We start from the raw sequence: 12678 nt of genomic DNA on the forward strand, positions 1-12678 counted from the left end.
ACTACAACTCCCAGCATGCCCGGACAGCCAACGGCTGTCCGGACATGCTGGGAGTTGTAGTTTTGCAACATCTGGAGGTCGGCAGGTTGGAGACCACTGGTATTGGAGGTTGTACTCACGTGTCCCCGCCGCTCCGGACCGTCACCGCTGCCCTGGATGTCGCCCTCCATCGCTGTCGCCGCGTCCCTGGGGTGCCCCGACGCTCCGGGAAGGTCTCTGCTGCCTGGGAACGTCGCTCTCCGTCGCCGCCATCACGTCACTACGCACGCAGCTCCTATTGGATGACGGGACGGTGTGCGCGGCGACGTGATGACGACGATGGAGAGCGCCGGCGATGCAGGGGATCCCAAGGAGTACGCTACGGAGCCCCGAGGACAGGTGAGTGATAGTCAGCGGACCACACGGGGCACCGTAAACGGCTATCCGGTGGCAGCTGAAGCACCGGATAGCCGTTCATGGCCTATGAGAGGCCATTGTATGTTGATATGATCGTATGTCGGGGCCCATCGTAGGTCGGGGGGGGGGGGGTCACTGTACTTACTCGTTCCAGAGCAAGGTGGAGCACTGAAAACAGAGTGACTGTTTGCTATTTAAGAAAGTATTTGCATTTTACTACTTTTCTGAGATTGCTACTAACACAACTAACTTAACTTGTGCTGTCATCAGCTGCTTATGTAGCCCTAACCAAGAGATGGGCTTCTTGCCTGGTTAAAAAAAATTGTTCAGAAAAAGGAAGTCTGAATCTGACACGGACATGCTGTCAACTGTATCTGTAAATAGGTTATTTACAACCCTTACTTAGATCCCATTTAGATTTAAGAATTAATATATAAAAATAAATTACTGAACTAGGTCTTCTAAGGACATTGGGGAGATTTATCAAAACCTGTCCAGAGGAAGAGTTGCTGAGTTGCCCATAGCAACCAATAAGATGGCTTCTTTAATTTTTTCAGAGGCCTTTCAAAAATGAAAGCTCTGATTGGTTGCTATGGGCAACCCAGCATCTTTTCCTCTAGACAAGTTTTGATGAATCTCCCCCATTTTGTTATGTGCTAGAACATGGACTTGCTACAAAGTCTGCTACTATTCCGCTCCCATGTCATCTCCTAAGTATACTGTTTCCGATCATAGTGTGTGGGCAAAACTTCTAAGATTTGTACTTAAAAAAAAAAAAAAAAAAAAAAAAAAGGCATAAACATACACTGCCAATGTGATCTGTGATAAAGTCCCTTACCTGCGGAGTAGTGCTGGTCACAGGTTCTGTTGCTTTGGTTTTTGATGCTTCAGAATTACTGGAGTCACTGAGAGATGTCTGTCTGAAACTTCTGGACGTTAATACTTCCAGATAAAAAATAAAGATGTATAATGTCACTATTATGGCTTATTTTTATTAATCAAAACCATATGTGCTCAATTGAATATGAAGTGAGAAACACATTTAACAATCTTTACTTCAGCATACCTTTAATGGGTGACTGGCTTCTTTGAATCCTTGTGCTCTTTTCTGGTTCAGGCGCTGGTGTTCGTCTCTGTTTTAACATGTGTAGAGGACTCTGAAAATTGAGATAGGACAGTTATGATTCCTAAACACCACACACACGGTACCTATGGCCCCATACCATGGAGGTAAAAACAATCCATACCCCAATTCATACTACAATACTGCATTATGGAGATACTATACCTCCATGGTATGGGGAAAATGATGGAACATAATGCAATTTCTTTCTTGTGTTGGCTATAGAACCAGACATAAAAGCTTCTCTTTAGGAAATTGGAGGCATATGGAGGTAGAGTAGGGCCCTATACAGTTTTATAGCTCCGTAATACTGCTGGGACTGCGTCACTTACTACAGATTCTGATCTCCTCAGTTGAATTGTAGGAGTTTCACTTTTCTTTCTGATTTCCACAGCCTCAGATTTTTTCCATGTCTCTACCCGAACTTTTTCCATAAACTTGATTTCTTCCCGCAGTTCCCCGTTCTCTTTTAACAAGGTTTCTATCTGGTTTCGAAGTCGCACGTGGGTAGTTGACCATTTTGTCTCCTTTTTCTTTAACTCCTCTTGTAGGTCTCTAATCTGTTGCTTTAATGTCTTGGAGATACACAGAAAGAAAAAAAACATTTTATAATTGAAAGTAGCCCAGAAAGTAAACTAGATACAGTATTATGGTATAGACCTAGAAGTATCTTGCCTCTCTGCAGCAGGACATTCAAGACCTGAGGGTAAAATGAATATAACAAAAGAAAGGCATATCCTGGAAGAAAACCTACAAGCTAAATGCATAGTGCAGAAGAGAACTAATGTCAGATAGATTGTTATCTAGGATAAATAGCTGATCTCAGGGGTCAGATCGCTAGGACCCTCCCACAAACTTGATAACAGGGAACCCATTCTTCTATTATAATGGAGCATCAGATTATAAGGACATGAAAAATTGTATAAAAAGCAAACTATTGTCCTGACCTGGATTTCCTCCCGTTCTTTCTTGTCTGGTATTGCTCGGGCAGCACTAGCATATTTCTCAAACACTTTACGCTCTTTTTGAAGCTTCTTCATTTCCTCTTTTTTGTACTCCTCAATCCTGGCCAGTTCTTTTGCTTTCTGCTGCTCAAAGTCTGCAACTTCTTTTCTAATAAAATAAATCATAAGTCTTCATACAAATAAATAAAATGAAGTATAAAGTGCCCACTGCTGTCGACACACTGCAAAGCCCTGTCATATACACTCCTAAACATTGAAACTGCAGCACCCAGAAGTTAGAATGAAGATCTATCCTCTTCAGTGCCTTTGTCTTGGATGCTGGCCAGAGAATGGTCTATAGACCACTTGGGCAACGCCATCAAGGGACCTTTAAGAGGGAATAACACATTGATCCTCCTGGGATTGTGGGGTGGCATGATGTACGGTAGCCGGACCCTTCTAGTATTCATTCCAGATACATAACAGCTCAGACTTTTATTTACTTGGTCGTGAAACCAGTGGTGCAGCCATTTCTGTGAAGTGTCCCAAGAGTTGTTTTTCAACAAGATAACACTAAGGATGCGTGTTACTCACTGAGGAGTGTACTATCACATACTTTTCAGTTTGACCATTAGAATCCTTGCACCCCTGCCTCTTCAAAGGGCCCACAAAGCATTCCAATTTTAGAAGAGAAGGCTGTAGTTCTTTGCACTGCCATTACTAAAAGTATGGCACATTGGAGATGAGCACTACCTCCCCTTAAAACAGTGATCTAATATTGATGGCCCATCCAAATAAAATGTGTTAAAAATAAAAATAAAAAAAGACTGAAATGAATTCTCATTCAGTAACATATCAAACCTCAGAGTCTCTAGAGTTTTTTCTTTGTCCTCACGGAGTCTTGCTAGGGAGAGGTTTTCCATCTTAAACCGTTCAATTTCTGTTTCTAATTCAACTAATTTTTCCTTCAAAAGTTGAGATCGTGCAACATCTCCTGGAAGACAATAAGTATATAGGGTCATAAGATATACTTAAAGAAGGTGGGCACTGCCATTTACTCATCAAGGAAACTAAAGGCCCTTAAAAACCAGACAATTTCAGTGGGAATAGCTGACCAGCTTTTGTGTAATGGGGTCTCCTTCAACAAATTATTTTTTGGGTGTGGGGTAGCGGGTGAGATTGTCAAGTTGGATTTAAAGTAGTGGGGCACTAAAAGGAAAACCATATATTAGTTGCCTCGACCATTTAAAAAAAAATTATAATATAGATTTTGTATATGATTTTTTAGATTTTTTTTTTTTACAAATGAGGCAGATTACTTAAGAAAAAAAAAAAAACACAAATTTAAATGGATAACCCTTACAGCACAATATATATACACACACACACGAAGAGAAGGATATACAACAGATAACTCCCAGCAAGCCCAATGGCTCAGAGTAGTAAGACTAAAGAACAGTTTCACCCAGCTTTCTGTACATTGTCCACAGCTAGTGGCCAGACATCTCCCCACACAGGACTGTGGTGTGGCGCCTCCTACAGTGATTCTGCTGGGCTTGCGGGAGTGTGTCCATGCACAGGCGACACAGACTACTCTAAACCATGCCTGCCACCATCTTCAGCACATTTGTTTGGGCAAAATGCTGATAAGGCCATTTTCAGCCAGTAATTTCTAGCCCAAACCTTTCGGCCCCCCTGGAAATAACCTGCTGCCAGAAATGTCTGGAGAGGACAATGGTGCCCAGCAGCTGCTTACAACAACCTCCCTATTGACAACACATGCAGGCTTTGCCATTGCTGAGTATACATGTGTATGGAAGGGTTGGAAGAAAAAAAAAAATAGACAATTTCAATGAGTATTTAGCTGACCGCTATTGTGGTGTATGGTCATCTTAAAAGGTGTTTTCTGGGACTTTTACTTTGACAGCCTATAGTCATTGAAGTGAATGGGAGCTGCACTGTAGTAGCCCGGTGCCACCACTGGCCAATAAAAGAGCTTGCACTTTTGGTCCCATTCATTGTGTATATGCTGGAGCCACAACTCTGCCAAGCTGATCAGCGGGGGCGTCTGCCCCCCACTATTTAGACATTGATAGCCTATTCTGATGGTCCCCTAAAACCCCTTTCAGTTTACTCAATACTAAAAACGTTAACATTAAAGTGTTACTAATATTTAAAATAACTTTTGATATTTCAGAGACATCAAAAGTTTTGATCAATTAGGATCTGGGTGTTGGGGAAGCAGCCATCTAAAAGTTTCTCACCCAGGCTCGCTGCAGGATACAGATTATAAAGAAAGTCTATGGAGCATGTCTCCCACAATGAGACAGGGAGAGCATTTCCCTTGCTTGTTCTAGTAATGAGAAGGGGTCTGAAAACACGGACCCGACCAATCTAAACTTTTGACATGCCTCTATGACATTTTAGTGTCAAAAGGAGAAATGTATTGATCAAACAAAAGAAGATCAACTATACATCAATAAAACAAAACTACAAAGCATAAAAACATAAGTAACAACTAATATATAACAGGGGGTGAAAAGAAGGGGGGGGAAGGGTCTGGGATAGGTAAAAGGTAAGGGGGTTAGACAGGGGATGGGTAAGGTCAAATGAGAAGCACACTAAAAGACATACAGGTATATAAGAAAAAAAAAACAGACACTAATAGGGAGACTCAGATATACATAAGAGCGGCAGAAGAATCTAAAAAGGAAAAAATAGGCAATCATTGCACAACCAGTATCATAAGGACAAATAATAAGACATGTCTACAGCATGAGGCGAGGAAATCCAAGGCTGCCATGTTTAAGTAAATCAGGCCATAGTGTCAGTGCGTAATGTATTGAGTTTCTCTGACACCAAAATGCTATTTACTCTATCGTGAACCATAAGAACAGAGAGGATTGGGGGATTCCATTTGGAAGCTATGTGAATTCTGGCAGCTAATAAAATATGTTGGATAAGAGGGAAGGCAGATGTGCGGAGCCCAGCAGGTTTAAAGCTAAGGAGGCAAGTCGGGAATCCATAGTAGTGGCCCAAAAGGAAGCCACTAGAGGGCAAGTCCATCAGGTGGAGCATAGTGCCCATTTCAGGACAACCTCTGAAACATAGAGGTGAAACTCAGGGTAGATGGAATGGAGCCGTGTAGGGACATAATATGTCCTAGGTAAAATTTTAAGGGCCGTTTCGACCAAAGAGACTTGCCAGCTGCCTTTGCTCAGATGAGTGCAGCATGTGTGCCAATCCTCCAAAAGGAATAGTCTGCTGAAGATCATCTTCCCACTGCAGCATAAAAAGGAAGTTTACAGCCTTTGGGGGGTTGATTGAGGGAAGAGAATAGGATAGAAAGAGAGCCAGAATGAAGAGGAGAGTAAATAGCCAAAGCTTCATAAGAGGAGGTGTCTACAAGAGTTTGGGGAGGCAAGGAGATGGAGAAAAGAATAGATCTGAGTAAATCTGAAAGATTCTCCAGGAGGGGGATGAAATCTAGAAATAAACATGGCTTGTGTAATTATTTTTTATTTATTTTTTGCCCACGAGAAAGTGATGAAGGAGAGACACACTGTTAGTAATCCACCAGGAAAAGTCAGAAAGATAAAGACCAGGGGGAAAGGCGGGATTAAGGAATAGGGGAGTTGCAGGAAAGATAGGAGACTGAAGGGAATATTTGAAAGAGACAGAACACCAGAGAAGAAGAGAGTGGAGCGAGATTGAAGCTGACAGGGGGACAAGGGAAGTAACCCGGTCAGTAGCACACATGAGGGGGAAGCAAGGGTATATGGGGTGAGAAGCTCTTTTTCAAGGGTCACCCATCTAGGAGAGATCAGGGGAGAATTACAAAAGAGCAGTTGTGCTAATCTGGCTGCCCGATAATAAAGAAGAAAATTAGGGACCGAGAAACCACCTATCGTTTTGCGGTAGTACATAATAGAGTGGGGAACACGGGGGCGGAGAACTCGCCAGATAAATCTAAATACATGCGGAAAAAATACAGAAGTCTCAGCAATCATTTAAACAGTATGGATGCGGCCCAACCAAGACATATGGGGAAAGATCCCATTTGACTAGGCCTGCACGGATAGACTTAAAGAGGGGGGTATAATTAAGTTTATACAGAGGAGACAGGGAGGTAGGAAGGGGGATGCAAAGATAAGGGAGGAAAGAAGAGGAAGGATGGAGATCAAAGTTAGTGGAGATAAGATCCTGTATGGACTTATGGCTATTGCAGAAGAGAATTTCAGACTTCGATCTATTTACAACCAAGCCGGACACCAAGGCAAAGCAGTCAAGTGCTTAGAACAGATTTGGGAGGGAGATCAGTGGCTTTGTAAGTGTTAGAAGGAGGTCATCAGCAAACAAGTTGACTTTATATTCATGATACTTCACCCGTACCCCAGAGACAACAAAATTATTTCTGAGGAGAGTCGCCAGGGGCTCCATAGCAAGGGCAAACAGCGCTGGAGATAAGGGAAACCCCTGGCAAGTTCCCCTCTGAATTCATACGGGGGGGAAGGATCAGAGGAAGGGAGTTTAAGATACAATAGAGAGATTGTAAGGCTAAAATAACCGCCCCCAAAAAGGTAAGTCCAGGAAACAGTCAAAAGCCTTCTCTATGTCTAGGCCCAAAAGCTTAAGAGGAGTTTTGGTTGTATGTGCCCAATTAATGATATTGAGAACCTTACGGATATGGCCAGGGGCTTGTCTCCCAGGTATAAAGCCAACTTGGTTGCTGTGTATGAGAGATGGGAGGATAGAATTAAGTCTAAGGGCAAGGATAGATGTGAATATCTTAGTGTCTAAATCAGGGAGATCGGGCGGTAGTTAGAGGGGAGGAGGGGGTCTTTGTTGGGTTTGGGTATGACTACTATGGAAGCTTGGAGAAACTCTGGGGGCATGGGGGAGCCTGATAGCAATTCATTACAGAATTTAGTAATATATGGGGTGAGGACAGAGCTAAATGTCTTATAATATTGCGCAGAAAGGCTATCTGGGCCTGGTGCTTTTCCATTCTTAAGGTCCGAGACAGATTGAGCGACCTCCTTGTCCATAACAGGAGAGAGTCTCTATCCAGATGAGAAATAGAAGGAAGAGAGAGAGAGAGTGCGAAGAAAAGGCATCAATAGCAGATGGGGAGGGGGAGCAGAGGGTTCTTTATGACCTTTTTGAAAGTTTTGTTAAAGAAATAATGCGGTAATTAAGAAAATTCAGATGTTATTACCTGGCCCTTCTTGACTTGACGCAGGTTTAGTTACACTCAGTACTTCTGGCTTCGTTTTAGGCTTCAGAGCTGGAAACAGTTTCATCATGAGTTCTGAGGCTGGGGCAGCGTCTGGAGTACTAGCTGTTGAAGCTTTGAGTTGGTCGCCTTTTTTTGATGCCACTTTCCTGGTGACGGCTTTGTCTGGGGCATCTATAGGTCGGCTGCTGGTGTACTCAGATGGGATAAACTGCTTAGAAGCAAAGTTACTTTCATAAACCCCTTTCAAGCTCTGCACATTACCTAGGTCATCCCAAGTCCGTTCATCATCAAACACTATCTGACTTGATTCCGAGGATGAAGAACTATCATCATCTTTCAAGGATTCTTTATGGTCTTCTGCCAATAGGGTTCTCTCTTTACTATCATTATCTTCTCCATCTGATAAGTCTAAATCAAAATCCCTGTCCTTATTGTCCCAGTGAAGTCTTTTCGCAGGACCCTTAAGTCCTTCATCATTAGGACAATCATTCTTTATGCTACCATCACTGTCTACATCTTCATTTTCACTTGAAACAGAGTTACTATGTTCATCCCCTGAAGATGCATAGTCCCCTTCACTTGAAACAGGGTCAGAAAAGGGAGATTTTTTTGCATTTTCACTAGTCCTATGTAACTCAGATGAGTTTTTTCCACTTTGTTCAGAGAGTACAATATTAGGAGCATTCCTAGACAAGGGCACCTGCATATCCATTTTCTCATAGAAATTTGTGCTCCTTGCAGTGTTTCCCGCTTTTTCTTGGGGTTTTTCTGCAGATTTAACTGGAGTAGAAGACAACCTGCGGCTATCAGTCTGAAAATTCTGATCAAGGAGTTTCTGGACAAAGGAAGAGTTACTAGAAAAGGAGAGGTCCTCAGCCGCTTGCTCCAGAAGTAAAAACTCATCTAATTCATAGTGATCCTTTTGTTTTTCCTTCTCCCAATTTAACGTCCGTTTTTGGAAGGAAACTTCAAAAGATAACTCTGCAGGTTTCCCATCTTTTGTGCCACCATCATGAACTCTATGGCCTGTTTTATTGCTTGTTTCAGTTGGCTTTGTGCTGTCTACGTTTTCTTTATCAGATTCTAGCAATCCTTTTTTCTCCAGTGGAACAGAACTTCTCCCGCTGATGGTTTTATCCTCTAGCTGCCCAGGTGCTGTAGCTGAGGACACACTACGCCTTAAGTTGTGGTTTTTCAGGACGGCTTTCTTCTGCGCTGACTCATTCCTCTCTCTTGCAGGTATTGCTGTAACTCTCGCTCCTCCTGCACTGTTCTCAGGGATCTGATCTTTGCCCAATGCTGCAATTTTTCTTTGAAAGTGAACTTTCTCTGCCTTCTGTGGAACTGTGTCTTCTGGGACCTTCTGAGGAATTGCTTTGTTCTCCTGAGGTTTGCTTCGTTTTATAGGTGCACTTTTAAATCTAGCAATCCCCTCACCTCTACGCAGAAAGGGTCTTCTAACGGTGGGTTTACTCTTCGACTGTTCTTCAATGGCCTTTAGCATAAGAAAGGGAAATTATTAAAATCTGCACATTTATTGTTCACCAATAGAGAAGAGAAAATCTATACGAAGGGTGCCCCCACAAAGAACATAGAGGAGCAGGGACTCCTGTCAGATGATTTTCATTAGCTTCTCTGTTAGTCAATCAGCAGAAACACTGACTGAATACAGGCCATTCTCAACTCTCAATATTATTCTAGTCTGTTATTGCAGCCCCCATTGTACAGGAAGTGATAGCAATAGCAGGTTTACAGGTATTTACCGAAAACAAAAACATAAAAAAGTAGATTGAGTAATAGTCAGATTGAGAAACAGCCCAGGCAAAATAAGAAAAGAGAGGGTTGTGTCACACCTCAATTTGCCCTTCATAATCATCTGTAATTCTATCCCAATGTACAAATGAGCCCTAAGAGGAGTCAAACGTAGAAATTGGCTTAGCACCAAATGGTGAGAGAATATAAGGTCAAGAAAAAGTTACCTGTTGCAGGCTGGTTTGCTTAAGTCTTTGTTCCTCAATCTTCATCTGCTCCTCCAAGAACTCTTCAAACGATTTCTTTCTTTCCTTGATGCCAAACACAGGCCTATAGAACACATATAGAGAGCATTGCAAACTTACAATGGAACATTCCACATATCTTGTACTGTATTTTTAATACACCAGGTGAAAGCACAGGAATACTAGGCTTTTTTTCCTTTGGACTTTCCTATTTTTGCTGAATAAAATTTGTTAAGTAACTTGCATAAATTTCTAAAACATCAAACTCTTACAATATGGAAAAGTCGATTAATTTATCATTGTTGGTAGGGATGAGCGAATCTAATCTGACGATCCCAAGTTCGTTATGAATTTCAGTAAAAATTTGCTTCGCAACGAATCCAAATATCGCCGTGATTCGATCGCACAAATTGTTTCACTAAACTCCATTTAGTGCGGTCCAGGCTCCAGGGCATCTAAGATGGCGGCTCCACATGTCAGGACATTGGGCAAGGAAGGCTGGGAAGGCGGGAACACAAATAGGCGGGATTACCCTGAATCACATGCAGCCTATCAGCAGCCAGCCACCCCTGTGATGTCATCGCCCTATATAATCGGCATCCATCTTGCGGCCAGTCACTTCAGCGTTCTATTGCAGAGAGAGAGAGAGAGAGAGAGAGAGGGACAGAGAGCAGTGTGTTGCACAGAAAAGCATTTTTACAGCAGCGATTCACCTCAAGCCCAAATCCACCCTAGAAGCACTGATAGGGAAGGGAGAGAGATTAACCCCTTAAGGACCAGGGCTTTTTCCATTTTTTAATTTTCAATTTTTCCTCCTTAACTTTAAAAAATCATAACGCTTTAAAATTTTCACCTAAAATTCTATATGATGACTTATTTTTTGCGTCACTAATTCTATTTTGTAAATGACATTAGTCATATTACCCAAAAATCTACGGTGAAACGGGAAAAAAAAAAATCAATGTGCGACAAAATTGATGGAAAAACACTATTTTGTAAGTTTTGGGGGCTTCTGTTTTTACGCAGTACATTTTTCGGCAAAAATGACACTATCTTTATTCTGTAGGTCCATACGGTTAAAATGATACCCTACTTATATAGGTTTGATTTTGTGTCACTTCAGAAAAAAAAATCATGAATACATGCAGGAAAATTTATAAGTTTAAAATTGTCATTTTCTGACCCCTATAACTTTTTTATTTTTCTGTGTTCAGGGCGCTATGAGGGCTCATTTTTTGCGCCTTGATATGACGTTTTTAGCGGTACCATTTTTGTCACTTTGATCCCTTTTTATTCACTTTTTTGTGGTATAAAAAGTGATCAAAAACGCAATTTTTTTGCGCGTACACCATTAAACGTGCGGTTTAAAAAGTGGTATATTTTTATAATTCGGACATTTACGCACGCGGTGATACCACATATGTGTATTTTTATTTACACTGTTTTATTTTGTTACTAGGAAATGCCGGGTGATTAAAAAAAATTTTTTTTTTTTTTTTTTTTTACACTTTTTTTTGCAAGCTGATAGGTGCCATAGAGACCTATCAGCTTGCAATGGCTGATTTCATTCACAGACTGCTGCCTTGCTGTTGCATGGCAACAATCAGTGAAATCGGTGATTGATTGCTCAAGCCTGGACCTCAGGCTTGAAGCATTCAATCAGCGATCGGACAGCAGGAAGGAAGGTAAGAGAGACCTTCCTCCTGTAGTACAGCTGTTCGGGATGCCGCGATTATACCGCGGCGATCCCGAACAGCTCCCTGAGCTAGCCGGGCACTTTCACTTTCGTTTTTAGCCGCGCGGCTCAGCTTTGAGCTAAATGGTGCCGCACGCTATTAGCGGCGGGTCCCGGCTTCACTATGACGCCGGGCCCGCCGCTATATGATGCGGGGTTACCGTGTAACCCCGTGTTATATCGCAGGACCGGGACACATGACATAGCGGTACGTCATGTGTCCTTAAGGAGTTAAGAGAGAGAGTGCAATTTTGTGTGTAGTACACAGCGACTGTGTGCTGCAGCACTGGTGTGTACAACAACTGAAAAGCAAATAGTAGCCAGCCAGTTAGGGTGAGCAGAGCACTAAAAGCCATAATCGCCTGCTACTAGTGCCGAATACAGGGTGCGAAGCGTATTGTCCTCCATTAAGTGTCACCTGTGCATACATAGGTGGTGTATGATTTTGTTCCTGTTAAAGTCTTAAGGCCTAGTTACTGTGAAAAGCCAGCCAAAAGTACACACCTGCTGCACAAATACTGTTTTAAGCGTAGTGGAGCGTATTTTCCTCCCCTCATATATGCAAGTATGTCAGGCAGAGAAGTGCTAGAGGCCTAAATTCACCAGGTGCAGGCAGAGGTCGCAGCAGACTAGGGGCGAGTGGCAGCAGGAGTCGCAGCGAGAGGCCTGAGCTCCTGGTATCAGCTAGCGGTCATGTCTCAACCAGCAACCCATCTGCCATCATTGATTGGTTAACACGGTCATCCACTTCATTGCAAGAGACATCTGATCCCCCCAGTCAACAGTCAGTGGGTTCCTTAGACACAACCCTCAGTTGCCATGGCCCAGGAGCAGTCCCTGTCCTCCCATTGCCTCCGTCCTATGCTGTTCCCTCTCCCACAGAAGTATCTTATGCTGTGGGTTCAGCTCCACTATTTAGTGAGGACAATCAGCAGCTACTGCCCAGCCAAGAAATGGAGGAGACATCCGTCGATTCCTCTGCTAGGCGGGCAAGTAGGGATGAGGAGAGTAGCGTTGGAGGTGGTGTTGCCAGCGATCAGGGCCCTGAAGCAGACACTGTTGAGGAACCTGAGGAAGACATCAGTAACGTGCAGACAAAACTCAATGATGATGAAGCCGATCGCACTTGGGAGCCAGGTGCAGAAGGGGCTTCATAATCAGGAGAAGAGGGATACAGGTTGCCCGTGAGGCAGCAGCTGAGCCAGCAAGGTGGTAGCATGGTTGGCAGTTAGCATGGTGGCAGA

The 12678-nt window shown here is 42.9% G+C and overlaps 1 protein-coding gene across 1 annotated transcript in view; it reads right to left on the reverse strand.

Moving 5' to 3' along the window:
- CENPJ (centromere protein J) overlaps window positions 1-12678 on the reverse strand; it is a 70759-nt gene that overhangs the window by 18290 nt on the left and 39791 nt on the right. The window contains exons 6-12 of the mRNA XM_056561688.1: window positions 9682-9784; window positions 7682-9197; window positions 3325-3457; window positions 2467-2632; window positions 1852-2094; window positions 1463-1553; window positions 1235-1338 (exon numbers count right to left, since the gene is read on the reverse strand). Of these exons, the coding sequence (XP_056417663.1) occupies window positions 1235-1338; window positions 1463-1553; window positions 1852-2094; window positions 2467-2632; window positions 3325-3457; window positions 7682-9197; window positions 9682-9784 (2356 nt within the window). The remainder of the gene's footprint in view (window positions 1-1234; window positions 1339-1462; window positions 1554-1851; window positions 2095-2466; window positions 2633-3324; window positions 3458-7681; window positions 9198-9681; window positions 9785-12678) is intronic.

Source organism: Hyla sarda, chromosome 2 (assembly GCF_029499605.1).
Source record: "Hyla sarda isolate aHylSar1 chromosome 2, aHylSar1.hap1, whole genome shotgun sequence".
Lineage (NCBI taxonomy): Eukaryota > Metazoa > Chordata > Amphibia > Anura > Hylidae > Hyla > Hyla sarda.